This window comes from Corapipo altera, unplaced genomic scaffold (genome assembly GCF_003945725.1).
Source record: "Corapipo altera isolate COAL_440 unplaced genomic scaffold, ASM394572v1 1, whole genome shotgun sequence".
Lineage (NCBI taxonomy): Eukaryota > Metazoa > Chordata > Aves > Passeriformes > Pipridae > Corapipo > Corapipo altera.
The window spans coordinates 42,783,197-42,796,372 of record NW_020884873.1 but is presented as its reverse complement, the minus strand read 5'-3'; the positions used below and the strand labels follow the sequence as shown (position 1 = coordinate 42,796,372).

The following is a 13,176-nucleotide window of genomic DNA, read 5'->3' as shown; positions in this document are numbered from 1 at the left end:
TGATGGTGAGTGTCATCAGACTGATAATGGGAGTCCAACTGAACTAAGTAAAAATAGGACTGATAGATGAAAGAAGTGGTCAGAAATAGAATGCTACAGAAGAAAGACACTCATTTCTGGAAACGAATCTAACTGGTTTGCAAGGATAACACACCTTTTTGGGGATATTGTTCTCAAGGCCACATTTGCCAAAGCATCACATACATGTAGATCTGTGAAGAACTCAGTTTTATCTACATATAGGCATGCTTAGGTTAGGCACAGGTCTTGTTCAGTAGATTGCATGTTCAGTGTGTAGTTTGTTCCTCCAGAGCTGTCAAGGTGTGCTCTAAAATTACATTGAGGTTGTTGATAAGCTAATGAAAATATAGGCACGTTCACTTGTGACAAGGAGAGAAGTACAGGAAATTTGTTTTGACCCTCTAAAGGATGGTAATAACTCGCTACAGACTTCTATTTCAGCCTAAACTATTAAACATTATCAACTCCTGTACCATGCCTACAATACGCTTCCTGACTTCAGCTATTCTTTGTTTCCTACTATTCAGTTTGGCAAAGCCAGGTTTTACGTTGCTTGAAGCTTTTGTCTTATTCTGCTATGAGAATCAACACAGCTTCTTTTGCTCTGTATATGTTTATCAGGAAATTAAGGAACCTGTTTTGATTCTAAAATAGATTTATTTACATGAGAGGGAAACAGTATGGGATTTATTTACAAGATTTTTTACAAGAAAGGGAAAAAGTCTGTTTAAGGAAAAGAATTACTAATTAAAAATGCTTAATGGTGTTATCATCTGCCTCAAGAATATATGTCTTATGTACAAAATCAGTTGACATTCTGACCTTACCATTGTAAATCTCTATGTATCAAAACCTTGCAGGCTGGAAAGGCGTGTTAAATGCCAACCTCAAATCACCTACTTACCAGTTGTGGTTTTCCTCAAAAGTTTGTTCTCTGAGGTACATAATACCCATTACATAGAAAAAAATTACTGTGCTGGGTCTATCAGAAAAAAAATTATTAAGACCATGAGCATTAGGCTCATCTACACTTCTGTGATTGTAACTATAATAATTCAAATCTTCGTGTGTGGTTGCTGCATGCTGACACTGTGCTCACAGTATGCAGTTTGCATTGCCAGGCACCACCCCTACTCCACTGAAGAGGAACCCAAGCAAGCGGTGAGGGTGTCTACATTTTTGAGTGCCATCAGTGTATTCTGGAGTCAGTAAAAGGTTGCTTAGATCGTTACGGGATATCTCTTGATTGATCACTATTATCTCCAGTCAGGGAAACCACTTAAATATGGGCACAACCTGAAAAATGTGAATGGTCCCGCTGAGGTCAATATGCTTACATGCTCTGTCAGATCAGGGTTAAAGTCTAGTCTGAATGTATACAAGGAAGAGTCATAAGCTAGCTTTCTTTAATTTTTTTGCACAGACTGTGGAAACTGTATTTACTGCTTATCCTGGGCTGTTTTTAAACAGGTTTTCCCTGGTTCCAAGACTGTAACTTGAATATTGTTCCACCGTATTATATTGTGTCCTTATAAGACTTGAAGCAGATATGGTATTTTTACAAATGTAATTTGTAAAATTACAAATGTAATTTGTAAAATGTACAAATTACATTTTTACAAATGTAATTTGTAAAAATCCCCAGTGTATTCAATGTCCTTTACAGAAGCAATCAACAGAAGAAAATATATGAAATATCACAAAATGACATGCCTTTCTATGGCATGAGTCACATCTGGGCTGTGGCGTTCAGGATCGGTGCAACACTACTAACACTGAAGAAGGCCATGGTGTGTATTATTAAAAATAAGAAAATGCATGAGCATATGAGATCATTATTAGCTTTCGTACTTCCACATACTATTTGAAACTTAAAAATTTCCAGTTACAGTGCCTGGAGAGGAAAGGCATCACATCATCTGAACAAAAACCCCAAGCAATTAACTCACAACCTTTCTGTTAAATCAGTGATACAAGCTAAACATCTACGTGTTTCCTTGATTCTCTAGAATACCATATTTCCACATATACTGAAGCATGTCTTCCAGACCACTGCCACAGTTTATCAGAAAATGATGAAAAAGTTTGTACTATTTCTACTGAATCCACAGGAAAGAGGATGGGGAGGTGTTGAGACTTAATGGAGTAAAGCTGCTCTTCTCTCTTGCCTTCCAGACATCAGGAGACTCATTCACCCTTTAAAGAGTGCTGTTAATCAACATCTGGCAAACGTTTACTTGTAGTTATGTAGAGAAGCTGGTACTTTGTTCCTGAAAACAGGGAGCTTTGTGATTCCTAGATGAGATACTTCCTCCTTAATCAGGTTTTGACAGCAAACATTAGGTTCTTTCAGGTGTTTAGTAAAGCCAAAACTCATTCTATTCCACAGTATTTATATAAACCTCAGCCTACAGCATGAGTGACTACAAAACATGAACACCTAGCAGTGTTCAGCTCCATTCAAGACAAGACATCACCTCGAATCTTGGCATTGGTGGCAAGCATCTAACAAGGAAACCCCAGGAGTCCCTCCAGGCAGGGCTGCAGCAAGCTTAGGCTTTGCCTGTCAATCTTGAACTTTGTTTTCAGAGCACACTGATCTTCTGGGGACTGGTCAGATCACCAGGTACAACAGTTCCTCTTTTGAAAATAGTATAAATAAATAAATAAATAAATAATAAAAATAATAAATAAATTAAAAAAAAAAGGCCATGACTGCAGATGGCTAGGACCAGAGCTCTTATGTGAGGCTGATTAAGTGCAGAAAAATAACAACAAGTACTTCCAAAGTGAATGAAAGCCTAAACAAGCAAGCAGAATCGTTGCACCCCAGTTACTTGCTCAAATTGACCAATGACTCTGCCTTACATTCCCTGTGTCCCTGTGCCCACTTTCCACAATACAGCAAGAAAAGTGTTCTGCTGGCAGATCTCTTAATGGAAATAGTGAATTTTTCCTGAGTGCTATAGAGTATGCCAGAAAAGCAAACAATGCTTGACAAACAAGATATTCAAGTTAGAAAGCAGGATAGAAGGACTGGACTCTTCCAGCCAAGGAAAAAAACCAGTCCGGTCAGGAGTGATTCCTACTGCATGCATAACAAAATACTCAAATGGATTACGAAAATTTTTAAATGATGCCATGACTTAGAAAAAGGTGACTGCAGATCATCATTTCACAAAACTGAAAATCAATGAAAATAGCCAAAAATTAATTTGCTAATAATTACTGAGTGAACAACCTCCTGCTCCCTGCCCATGATGAATTACTGATTACATGCCAGAAGAGCCCTGGTGATGGGCTTTGTTTTATCAGATGGGCAGGCTCATCAAAATGTGCAGAAGTACTTGTGAGAAAAATGCAACTGGATACCAACGGGCCAGCACTGTAACAATCAGCTGTTCTCCAGAGATCTACTCCTGAAGCACTTGCCTGTTTTGTCTCAATACAGTCTGGCAGAACAAAAGACTATCATCTTCAAGGAGAGAGCTGCACTCTTCTACAACACATCAGAACTTCCTGTGCAGGTGGGGATATCATGTGAGCTAGTTCCTTGAAAAATATCTTGATGTTGCTTGAGTAAGCAGTTAGAAAATAAAATTACTGTTTTCCTCCCTGGAAACTGGGCTGCTGGGAGGAAACTTCTTAGAAGTTTTCTTTGTTTCATTATTTGTTTCATGCTTCACAGTTCCCTGTTCAATACAGCTAGTTTAGCAAAGAACCCTGCTACATATATGTACATCCACATACGTCTGTCAATCTGTATGTTTAAAGAGGTATATTCATCAACATAAACACCAGTGTGAAGTTTTGACTACACTGAACATAATGGGAATTTTTTTACTTATTTCAGTGGAGTCTGGAGTTAAGCAGAATCCAAAAACTTTAATAAAAGCAAAGACATCCTGTAAACAGATTTTATATTTTACACTATATTTTATTTAATAAACATAAATATATTTATATTTTATTGTTGTATGCTTGTATGCTATTAAGGTAATAAAGTGCTATTAAGTATAACTTTTTGGAACTTGGTGTAGCTTCATCCCTCCTAAATTTAGGCACTAATGGGAAATGGAAATATAGAGATCTCAGACTCCTTAGCTGTGCATGGAGAGACACAGGGACCTTTGGGTGTTGTTTTAGATCTGGAAACCATTTTTTCCTCTTTATTGTTCGTAAAGGGATTCTAAGGGAGGGAGACTCTTGACTATGTATACTACCCATAAACACTTTCCAGTTAACTGCTGCAATTCTTTTTTGCAAATCTGTATAACTTGTTTTCACCTTTTACCTCATTTCTACCAGAACATGCTTATTGTCTTTCTTATGCAAGATCTTAAGTTACCGATCCCTAATTACGAGATAATTACTTCTTTAGCATTTCAGAAAAATCAAGATATCATTATTCTACAGTTCTGCTCTAGTTTATGAGATGGGATTGAGTGCATGCTGATGCCACAAAGCTGTGTGGTGCAGCTGACACGCTGGAGGGAAGGCATGTCATCCAGTGGGACCTTGATGAGCTTGAGAGGTGGTCTCATGTAACTTCATGAAGTTCAACAAGGCCAAGTGCAAGTTCCCGCACCTGGTTGAGGGCAATCCCAAGCATAAATACAGGCTGAGTGGAGGATAGACTGAGAACAGCCCTGCAGAGAAAGACTTGGGGGTGCTGGTTGATGAGATGCTCAGTAAGACCCAGCAATGTGTACTTGCGACCCAGCAATGTGCACTTGCAACCCAGAAAGCCACCAGCACTCTGGGCTGTGTCAAAAGTGTGACCAGCAGGTCAAGGAAGGTGATTCCCCCACTCTGCTCTCATGAGACCCCAGCTGGAGTGCTGCACCCAGCTCTGGGACCTCCAAGATAAGAATGTGGACCTCCTGGAGGAAGCCCAGAAGAGGGCCACAAAGATGATCTGAGGGCTGGAGCACCTCTCCTATGAAGACAGGAGAAACTCAGGATTGTTCTGCCTCGAGAAGGGAAGGGTTGAGGGAGACCACTGAGCACTTTCAGTACATAGAGGGGGCTTACAAGACAGCTGGAGAGGGACTTTTTACAAGCACATGTAGTGACAGAACAAGGGGAATGGCTTCAAACTGAGTGTAGGTTTAGATTATATAATAAGAAGAAATTAATAAGTGAGGCACTGGAACAGGTTTCCCAGAAGTTGTGGATGTCCCATCACTGGAAATGTTCAAGGCCAGGTTAGATGGGGCTTTGAGCAACTTGATCTAGTGCGTTGCAGCCCAGCCCATGGCAGGGAAGTTGGGACCAGATGATCTTTAAGGACTCTTCCAACCCAAACCATTCTATATTTCTATGATACATGAACTTGGACTTCAGAGAACAATAGATGACTTTACAACTGATATCTATAGGAGATACTAACCTGATCTTGAGGGGAAACTGATTATTTTTTTGTAGCATTTGTTTGAATTTCAAGAAGAGATTTCAAAGTTGACAGAGGAAGTGTTGCAATCCATCTAGGAGACTCCCTTAGGTTTTCTTGAAAATGTGAATATAAATTCAGCACAGCAGGAATTGGGACAGAGAATGTGATGCTTTCACCTTCAGCTGTGAGAGTGTCTTCTCACTTATCTATGAAGCTGAATTTATCAGTTCCTATTTATTTGAAAATAAAGTATGTGGGCCAAATAAATAAATGAATAGGGAAAACCCCCCACCCTTGTACAGCCCAGCTCCTTTATCTTGAATAAAATCGTGTTTTATCACATGCTCATTAGAGTGGGGATAGTGGTACTGAAAATATTTTTTCTTGCGAATGTTAATCTGATAACATAATTTCTGATAAGAATGATATCGCATGAAATTCAAAGTTTGTTTTGAAACTAGCAAAAGACATTTTCATAAGAAATCTGTCAGGAAAATATAAAGAGACTAGTAGGGTTAAACCTGCCTTCTCAATAAATCAAACAAAATTAAATGGCATAACCTCTCTTTCACGTTCAAAGTCCAAGATGGGTTTTATTACTGTCATTTGTCTGGAAAAGAAAAGAGAGATGGTAGTTCTGGATCAAAAAGCTCATAAAATCAATTACTGATGTACACTTTATCCTGCTGTTTGTTTATTACAAGGGTATTTGAGAGCTGTGGGAAATACAAACTTATCTTAGTTTAGAACTATATCTGTCTTCAGTTCTCCAGAGATCACAAGTGTTACAGAATCACCCAAGTTCATTTCTTCTTTCTGTTGCCTAAAATACAACAAAGATCAAATTTCTTCATTGGGGACCTCATGGGCAGACCACTCTACTGTACAAAATTACACCTCTTCTCCCTGGAGAGTTTTGTATTTCAATATTTTTGTTTGTTTGTTTTAGATATCCATAACCTATGCAAGAGAAGATGGTGTTTTTATCCACATAATGGGCTAAAAACTCTACAATTAATTCAAATTGTTCTTCAAATTTTCAAACCTAATCTGAATTCTGATGAAGCTAACAGAATTGAAAAGTATTACTCTTCTCTGAATCTGAGATAATGTTCAATAAATTCTAACAAAAGGAACAGCCATGCTGAATTGTTGGCTCTCTGTCCTCATGGACATCAAATGAACATTTTCCTATGGAGTTATGAGTCATGTTCATCATGCTAAGCAAGAATGCTGTGCATAAGGCTTTAATAACACCATGAGGTTAAGTACAAACACATTTTTTTGAGAAAGAAGCTTTCATTAGGACAGATGCCATTATTAGCTGTAATCTTACGGACATTTTGAAATTCCATGTCTCGGAACTCCTAATTAATATGCAAGAAAAGTGTTTTTGAGAACTCTCAAAACCTCACTCAATCCTCATATAAACTGGCATTCATAATGATGCTGACTTTTTAATCTCTCACTCCTAGACTAGCCTTGGAAGAAAAACTGGAAACAGAATTGGATCATGTGCGTAGCCAAAATCAAACATTTGAATTTTCTTGCATTTTAAATCTAAATCCCCTAGCCTGTTAATAGGAGACAAAGTTAGAAAATAATTACATTTAAATGCAGCTATGTACAAGTAAGGTGTCATGTCTAAGCTACATGTATCAGGAATTGAGAGAAACATGCCCTTTGAGAGCACTGCTTGTTCCATTCTATGGTTAGGGCTAAACTCTGTGATGTGAATCTGCCTCCAGAGGCATCTCACTTCAATCACTGCCAACTGCAAGCACCCAGATGACAAGCTTGGATTAGAACACACACACGTACTCACATATTTGCATGTCTATATATTTATACATTTATATATTTATGTGGTTATATTTAAAATTATATATCTATTTTCTCAGGATTTTAACAATACCTAAAACCAAAGAAAAAGGCTCTGCATTAAATTTCACTCAATTGCGTCAGAAACAGCATCCTGTTGAGCTCTGCTTTTCTCTCATTTTATTATGTTGAAGAGCAGAACTGTGTTCCTCTCACGTTTACACCTGTTGTCACATCCAAATAACAGCCCTCAACACCTTAGCCTTCCCATACAAAAGGAGCAGGGGGTGACATCTGCTTTCCTTCCAGGAGGTTCTCAGGTGTAGGGATGGGAAGTGCTTTGCCAAGTCATCTCTCTGTGCATCTTACATTTTTTTTCACTGCAACAGGGAGATACCTTCATTGTGAAAGATTAAATAAAATGGCAAACTGCTTTTCAAAAACCCTCTCTTTTCATGAAAAAGAGGTAGAAATTGTAAATGGTTTTAAAATGGCTGAGTAACAGTTTCCTCCCTAATGACTACATAAGGGTATTATGGTATTTGTCAACATCTGACTAAAAATTCCAGACTTTTCCTTGCACTAAGCTGAATTGTCCTTAACTGCATTCGTTTTAAGTGGAATGCATGAATACATAACTGTTTAAAACTTTGTACAAAGGCTCTGCATCCTCACATCTGTAGCCAAGTACTGGATTTTTTTTTCCCAGTGCAAAAAGGACTCCTATATAACAAACAGTGGACAGACACCACTTGTTTAAAAGAAAATAATAAATATGTTCTAGATGGTAGACCAGGCACAGGCCTTTCTTCCTAGCATATAACTGTAGGAAAAAAAATGTAATCTGGCTGCAGATGTGACTGCACATTTGGTCCTCACTAGTCCCAAAGGAGTAGACTTTTCAGGGTTGGCTGCAAGGTCCATCCCCATCCTGAGCAAGGAAGTCACTGAGAAGAGCAGTCTGTGGGAGAACTGGCTCTCTCCTCTGTGTCTTTTAAATTCAGTAAACTCTGTGCAGACTTGACCACAGATACTTTGAGAAACCTTGGACTCCAGAGTTGGAAGATTGCAATTTATCCATACTCTGGAAAACACAAATATTGTGTTGGAAAACAGGAAGAGCAAAGGATGAACTTCAGGCATCTTCATGTGAGTGCTGGGTCATTGGGGAACAAATGAGAAAAAAAAGAAAAAAAAACCCCAGCAATCAGCTTTCTACCCTGTTTGTTGCATCTCATCACACACAAATAAAATGCAGGATACAAGTCTGAGGGTAAAATTGCCCAGTGAAGGACACATGAAACAGATACAACTGTGACGCAAACCAGCTGTATCACCAGCAGTACTCCCAGAGAGCTACCAGGTGCACAGAGGCTGTTTCTCCCTTGCCTGATTTTGTCCTTGCCTCCTCCCTGATTAGCCACCTTCACAAGCCAGTGCCTGAAGGAAAGGGACCACTAGTACAAGTTTTCGTGTTGTCAAGGTGATGCATGAGGGCAGTTGTAGGAAGAAGAAACTTGTTCCTTTCTGGTCCCTACTGAAGGAATTGGAACAGGAAGGAAATTCTGGTGATTTTCACTAGATCATGCTTCCTCCAGCACAGAGTTGCCAACTTCATTGTCTGCACACCTCAGGTTCTGTAAGGCCTCATTCACATCCCTCTCTTAACAGAAATCCAGTCATTTGCCCCAATTTTCTGGAATCCTCTGAGCTATTAGCTTCTACTTGGTAGCTAATTTGAAGACAAACCATAAGCAAAGTCACCAACAACTTTGATGTAAAGCTGCTCCATGCATCTAGTTTTTATAAGAGGGTCTTGATCAGGTTTCTTCCCCTTGCCTGGATCCCAACCCTATTGCTGCCTGCACTATGCATCTGCTGCAGGGGAAGCTGTGCAGATGCTTTGTGTTGCAAATCAAGGGAACATGTCTCCTGCTTCTCACAAGAGAAGGTTATTTTTAAAATGTGCTATGGGAAGTATTTGAATGCAGACAACACTGAGGCCTTTTAGAGAGCTGCTTACAGAGCAGATTCCTCGTTCTCTGTCTAATCATTTCTATTTCATGGCTGACCGATTTGTCCCCAGTTTCCATGCTATTGTGCCTCATAGTCAAGTGGCAAGAAATGCATAAAATACTGAGTAAAAAGCAGAGGGTCCTGAAACTAGAAAAATGTAACAGCTCAAACAAAATTAAGCTCAGCGTGAACCACACTTCTGGCTTTACAGCACTCCTGAACAATTTTTTTTCTGATTTCCAGCACCTGACTAAGACTGGGGACTCATTCTGTTATACAAGTGTATCTTTTATACTCTGCCTGGATGACTTACAGCTGAAGTTCAAAAGGCAGATGCATGACCGAAGGGGACCACAGACCGATGGCTAAGACAGGAACAGAATCTGTGTAACTTCACCCCAACCCAAGCCTCTCCCCTAGGTATTGGGTCTGAATTTTATTGCTACATCTGACAGATGAATCTGAACACAGTGTCCAAATAAGTGCAAATTGTGGTAAAATTCTTCCCTCTACTCTTCAGATTGGACCTATCTGTGATACACTTACAAAAAGCAAAGTTATTCTTATTTATCCTCATAACAGAAAAGATTGCTTTACAATGCCATTTTTTACAAAAACTGCTGTTTTTATGATGCAAAATGGATCCTGTCTGGTTAACATCAAATTCATTTTGGTATATTTCTGTGTCTTGATGTGACTACGTTCCCTACCAGGAGCTCACTTGTTGACATAGAGGCAGTACTGGTATTCTGGCTGTTCGCTGTTTTTCAGTGAATGTGTTGGTCCACAATTGTTTCAAAAGGACTAACTGAAAAGTTAGCTTTTTCCATTCCTATAATTCTTATTTTCCAAGCTCCTTTTAGAAGACTGAATGTAACAAACTTCCTTAACCCTTGCCCCTGTGGGAGGCAGAGAGGGCAGGATGGGCTTTGTATGCTTCAGTTTAAATTCAGTAGGGTTTTTGCTGTCAGTGGTCTCCCTATTTTCCCAGTAGGATCTTTCTTTCACGAGTTAAGTTTGTGGACACCAGGATTCTGACTTGCCTGGGGGCTATGACTCATCCTCAGAAGGTTTGGTTGCTTTGGGGACTTCTGTTGGTGTATGAAATAAGCCATGATGCAGTCTCCTTCATCAGCTCTTTAATTCCCTGTCTACTCAGCTGCTCCTTCATGGTTAGAAGAAAAAAGAACTGCTCTCTTCCTTTTAAAATCAACCATTTTAGTGAAGTTTTGTACCAAGATAAATTTTTCTAAACAAGTAACAACTTCATGCCTTTTCTTTCTATACAGTAAAGCTGACAATGGCTCCTTAAAGGTATAGACTGCTTTGAAGAGTAATTCTTAGCATTGATCCAGCATGATGGTTAGTCATATCCAGCACCTTCAAATTGTGTTGAAGTCTGGAATTTGAGGTTACTCGGGACCCTGCTAAATTGTCTGCACATAGCATGAATAATTTTACAGATACACATTCAGAAACCAGTCTAGCTTCTTGATTCTCTAGAAACAATACAATATTTGTCTTTATAAATAACGGGTCTTCGTGACCAAGAAACATGGCGAACTGCACACACTCTGACACTGTTGGACACTAAACAACCCAGTTAGTGGCTTAGTCATGCACTACGACTGGGCAGCTCCCATTTTTCCTAGGGTCTGACAAGTCCAAATGACAGCATCCTCAATTTTCACATGCATAGTGTAAAGTTTGTCTGCCAAGAGGAAAATTAAGCTCTGATTTTTCTGACCAAAGTGACTTCAAGCAAAAGTCTCCATCGACCCTGACCTGTGAAGATAGTCAAACTGATTTATAAACCCAAACAAAAAAATGTAGACAAGGACAGAGTTAGATTTTACTTAGCTTTCTTCCCTTTATCAGCTTTTGAAGGACACAAATCCAAACGACCACCAGGACCTCTGATTTTGCACCCGCCAGGCTTAGGGAAGGCAATCCGGTTTGTGCCATCTCCCTGCCCTGCCTCTGTGCGTGCTTCGGGGAAGGAAAATCCTTCTGACGGTGTTACACAAGGTCACATAACTCATCCCCCTGCTCCCCCGGCCCCGGGCGGGACGTCCTGGCTGCGGAGCTGGGTGCCGGCACACACCGCGGCGGGAGCCACCCCGCTCCCCGGCGGGCGCTGCGAGCGCAGCCCGGTGCGCCCCGGCGGGAGAACGCGGACAGCCCGCGGCAGGGGAGCCCTGCACCGCACTGGAGCGACGAGCTCCGGCGGGCTGCTCTGCCTGCTGCCCGCCTCTCTCCGGCTGTCTGCCCCCTTTCTTTGAAAAAAAAAACAACAACCAAACCCAAAACAAAACCTAAACTATATATAATCAGCCCTTGACCCGTTCCCTCTTGCAGCAGGTGGAAGGATGCAATTAGCTGCTGCCGCCCCAACAGTACCCACGTACCTCGCTTCCGCAGGACCTGGCATCGCCCCCCGCCCCGTCCCGCCTCGGCCCCTCACCTTAACCACGTCGTCGTTGAGGTGCTTAGGGTCTCGGTTGACCAGGTCGATCTCTTTGGTGTGCACGTCGTGCACTGCCTTTTCGCTCAGCTCATCTGCCATCATCTTGTTGTTGGGCTTGTAGATGTTGCCCTGCTCCCGGACGGGCGCCGTGTACAAAAAGCCCTGCGGGAAGGAGAGGGAGTGCGGGCGGGATGGGAGAGCCCAGCTGAAGCAGGGAGGGCAGGGCCGGGCAGGGCCGGTCCGCTCCGCGCAGGGGGGGCGGGCTGGGGGAGGCGGCCCCGCTCCCGCGGGCGGCAGTATCCTGGCAGCGGGGAGGCCCTCGCCCAGCTATTTAACCGTGGCCGCGGGGCGCACACCACACCCCCGCGGTGCCAGGCACGGTTCCCGCCGCCAGGCGGCCCCGGTCCCGCACCCGGCCAGCGGCGTTCCCTCAGGGCGGAGCGAGCCCCCCCTCTGCGGGGAGGGCGCTCCCGCGGCCCCCGCGGGCACAGCTGAGAGCGGCCGGGGATCCCCGCGCAGCGTCCTCCCCACGCTGCCGTCGCCATACCGCCCTCGCCGCGCCGACTGGAGCACGGCGCCCTCACCGTACTGTCCTCACTGACCCCACGGTATTGCCCTCCACGCAGAGCCATCACTGTGCCCCCTCCATCCCGGCGCACCCGCCGTAGTGCCCTCCATGCAGCGCCCTCCATATACCGCCTCCATATACCGCCCTCCACGGATTCCAGCAGCCCCCGTCCCCCCGTCCCGCGGGGGACAAGACGCCGGCTCCCGGTGTCCCTGCCCGCAGGTGCCCAGCTGTCCGCCCTCCTGCCGCCCAGCCGTCTGGGCCCTGCTCCTCCGACGGGTCGAGGAGCTTGGGGGGCCGAGCCGCTGCAGGTACTCGGCGGCGGCGGGCGGGAGGGCAACGGAGCAGCATCCTGGCCCCATCCCTGGCGGTCCTACCTCCGAGTCTACGTATTTGGTGCCGGACATGCTGCCGCGGGCTGCGGACGGCTCTGCCGCGAGTGACTCTGCTCTGTGACTTGTAGGACCGGACGCAGGAAGATCCCGCTCTGCGGAGCAGCCGGCCGGGGGAGGTAGCAGCGAGGAGAGGGCTGGCCGGTGGCCAGGGCGGCTCCCTGCCTCCGGCTGGGGTGGATGACAGCCGCGATACGGCCCCGCACAGAGCAGGGCAGCCGGGAGCTGCCGGGGGTGGGAGGAGAAAGTAGCCCTGCCCCGGCAACCTGGGAGCTGGCGGTCCCGGTCCCGGATGGTTGGGCCGCGCTTGCAGAGACAGGGACACTACTGGGACAGGGATAGGGGATAGGGACAGGGTTCCCTCCGCGTCGCCCGCCCTGTCCCGGCCGCCCGCCACCCCCGACAGAGGGTCCCCGCCGCTGATTGCAGGGGGCGACAGTGGCTGCTTGTGGCAGAGCTACGAGGGCAGGGGCGAGGGGGCAAGGAAGCAATGAGG

General features: G+C 43.8%; 1 protein-coding gene across 1 annotated transcript in view; it reads right to left on the bottom strand.

The window, feature by feature from the left end:
* CAV1 (caveolin 1) overlaps positions 1-12,791 on the bottom strand; it is a 19,338-nt gene extending 6,547 nt beyond the window's left edge. Inside the window, exons 1-2 of the mRNA XM_027666580.1 lie at positions 12,666-12,791; positions 11,718-11,882 (exon numbers count right to left, since the gene is read on the bottom strand). Coding sequence (XP_027522381.1) covers positions 11,718-11,882; positions 12,666-12,695 — 195 coding nt within the window. The 5' untranslated portion in view covers positions 12,696-12,791. The remainder of the gene's footprint in view (positions 1-11,717; positions 11,883-12,665) is intronic.
* Positions 12,792-13,176: the final 385 nt, after the last annotated feature.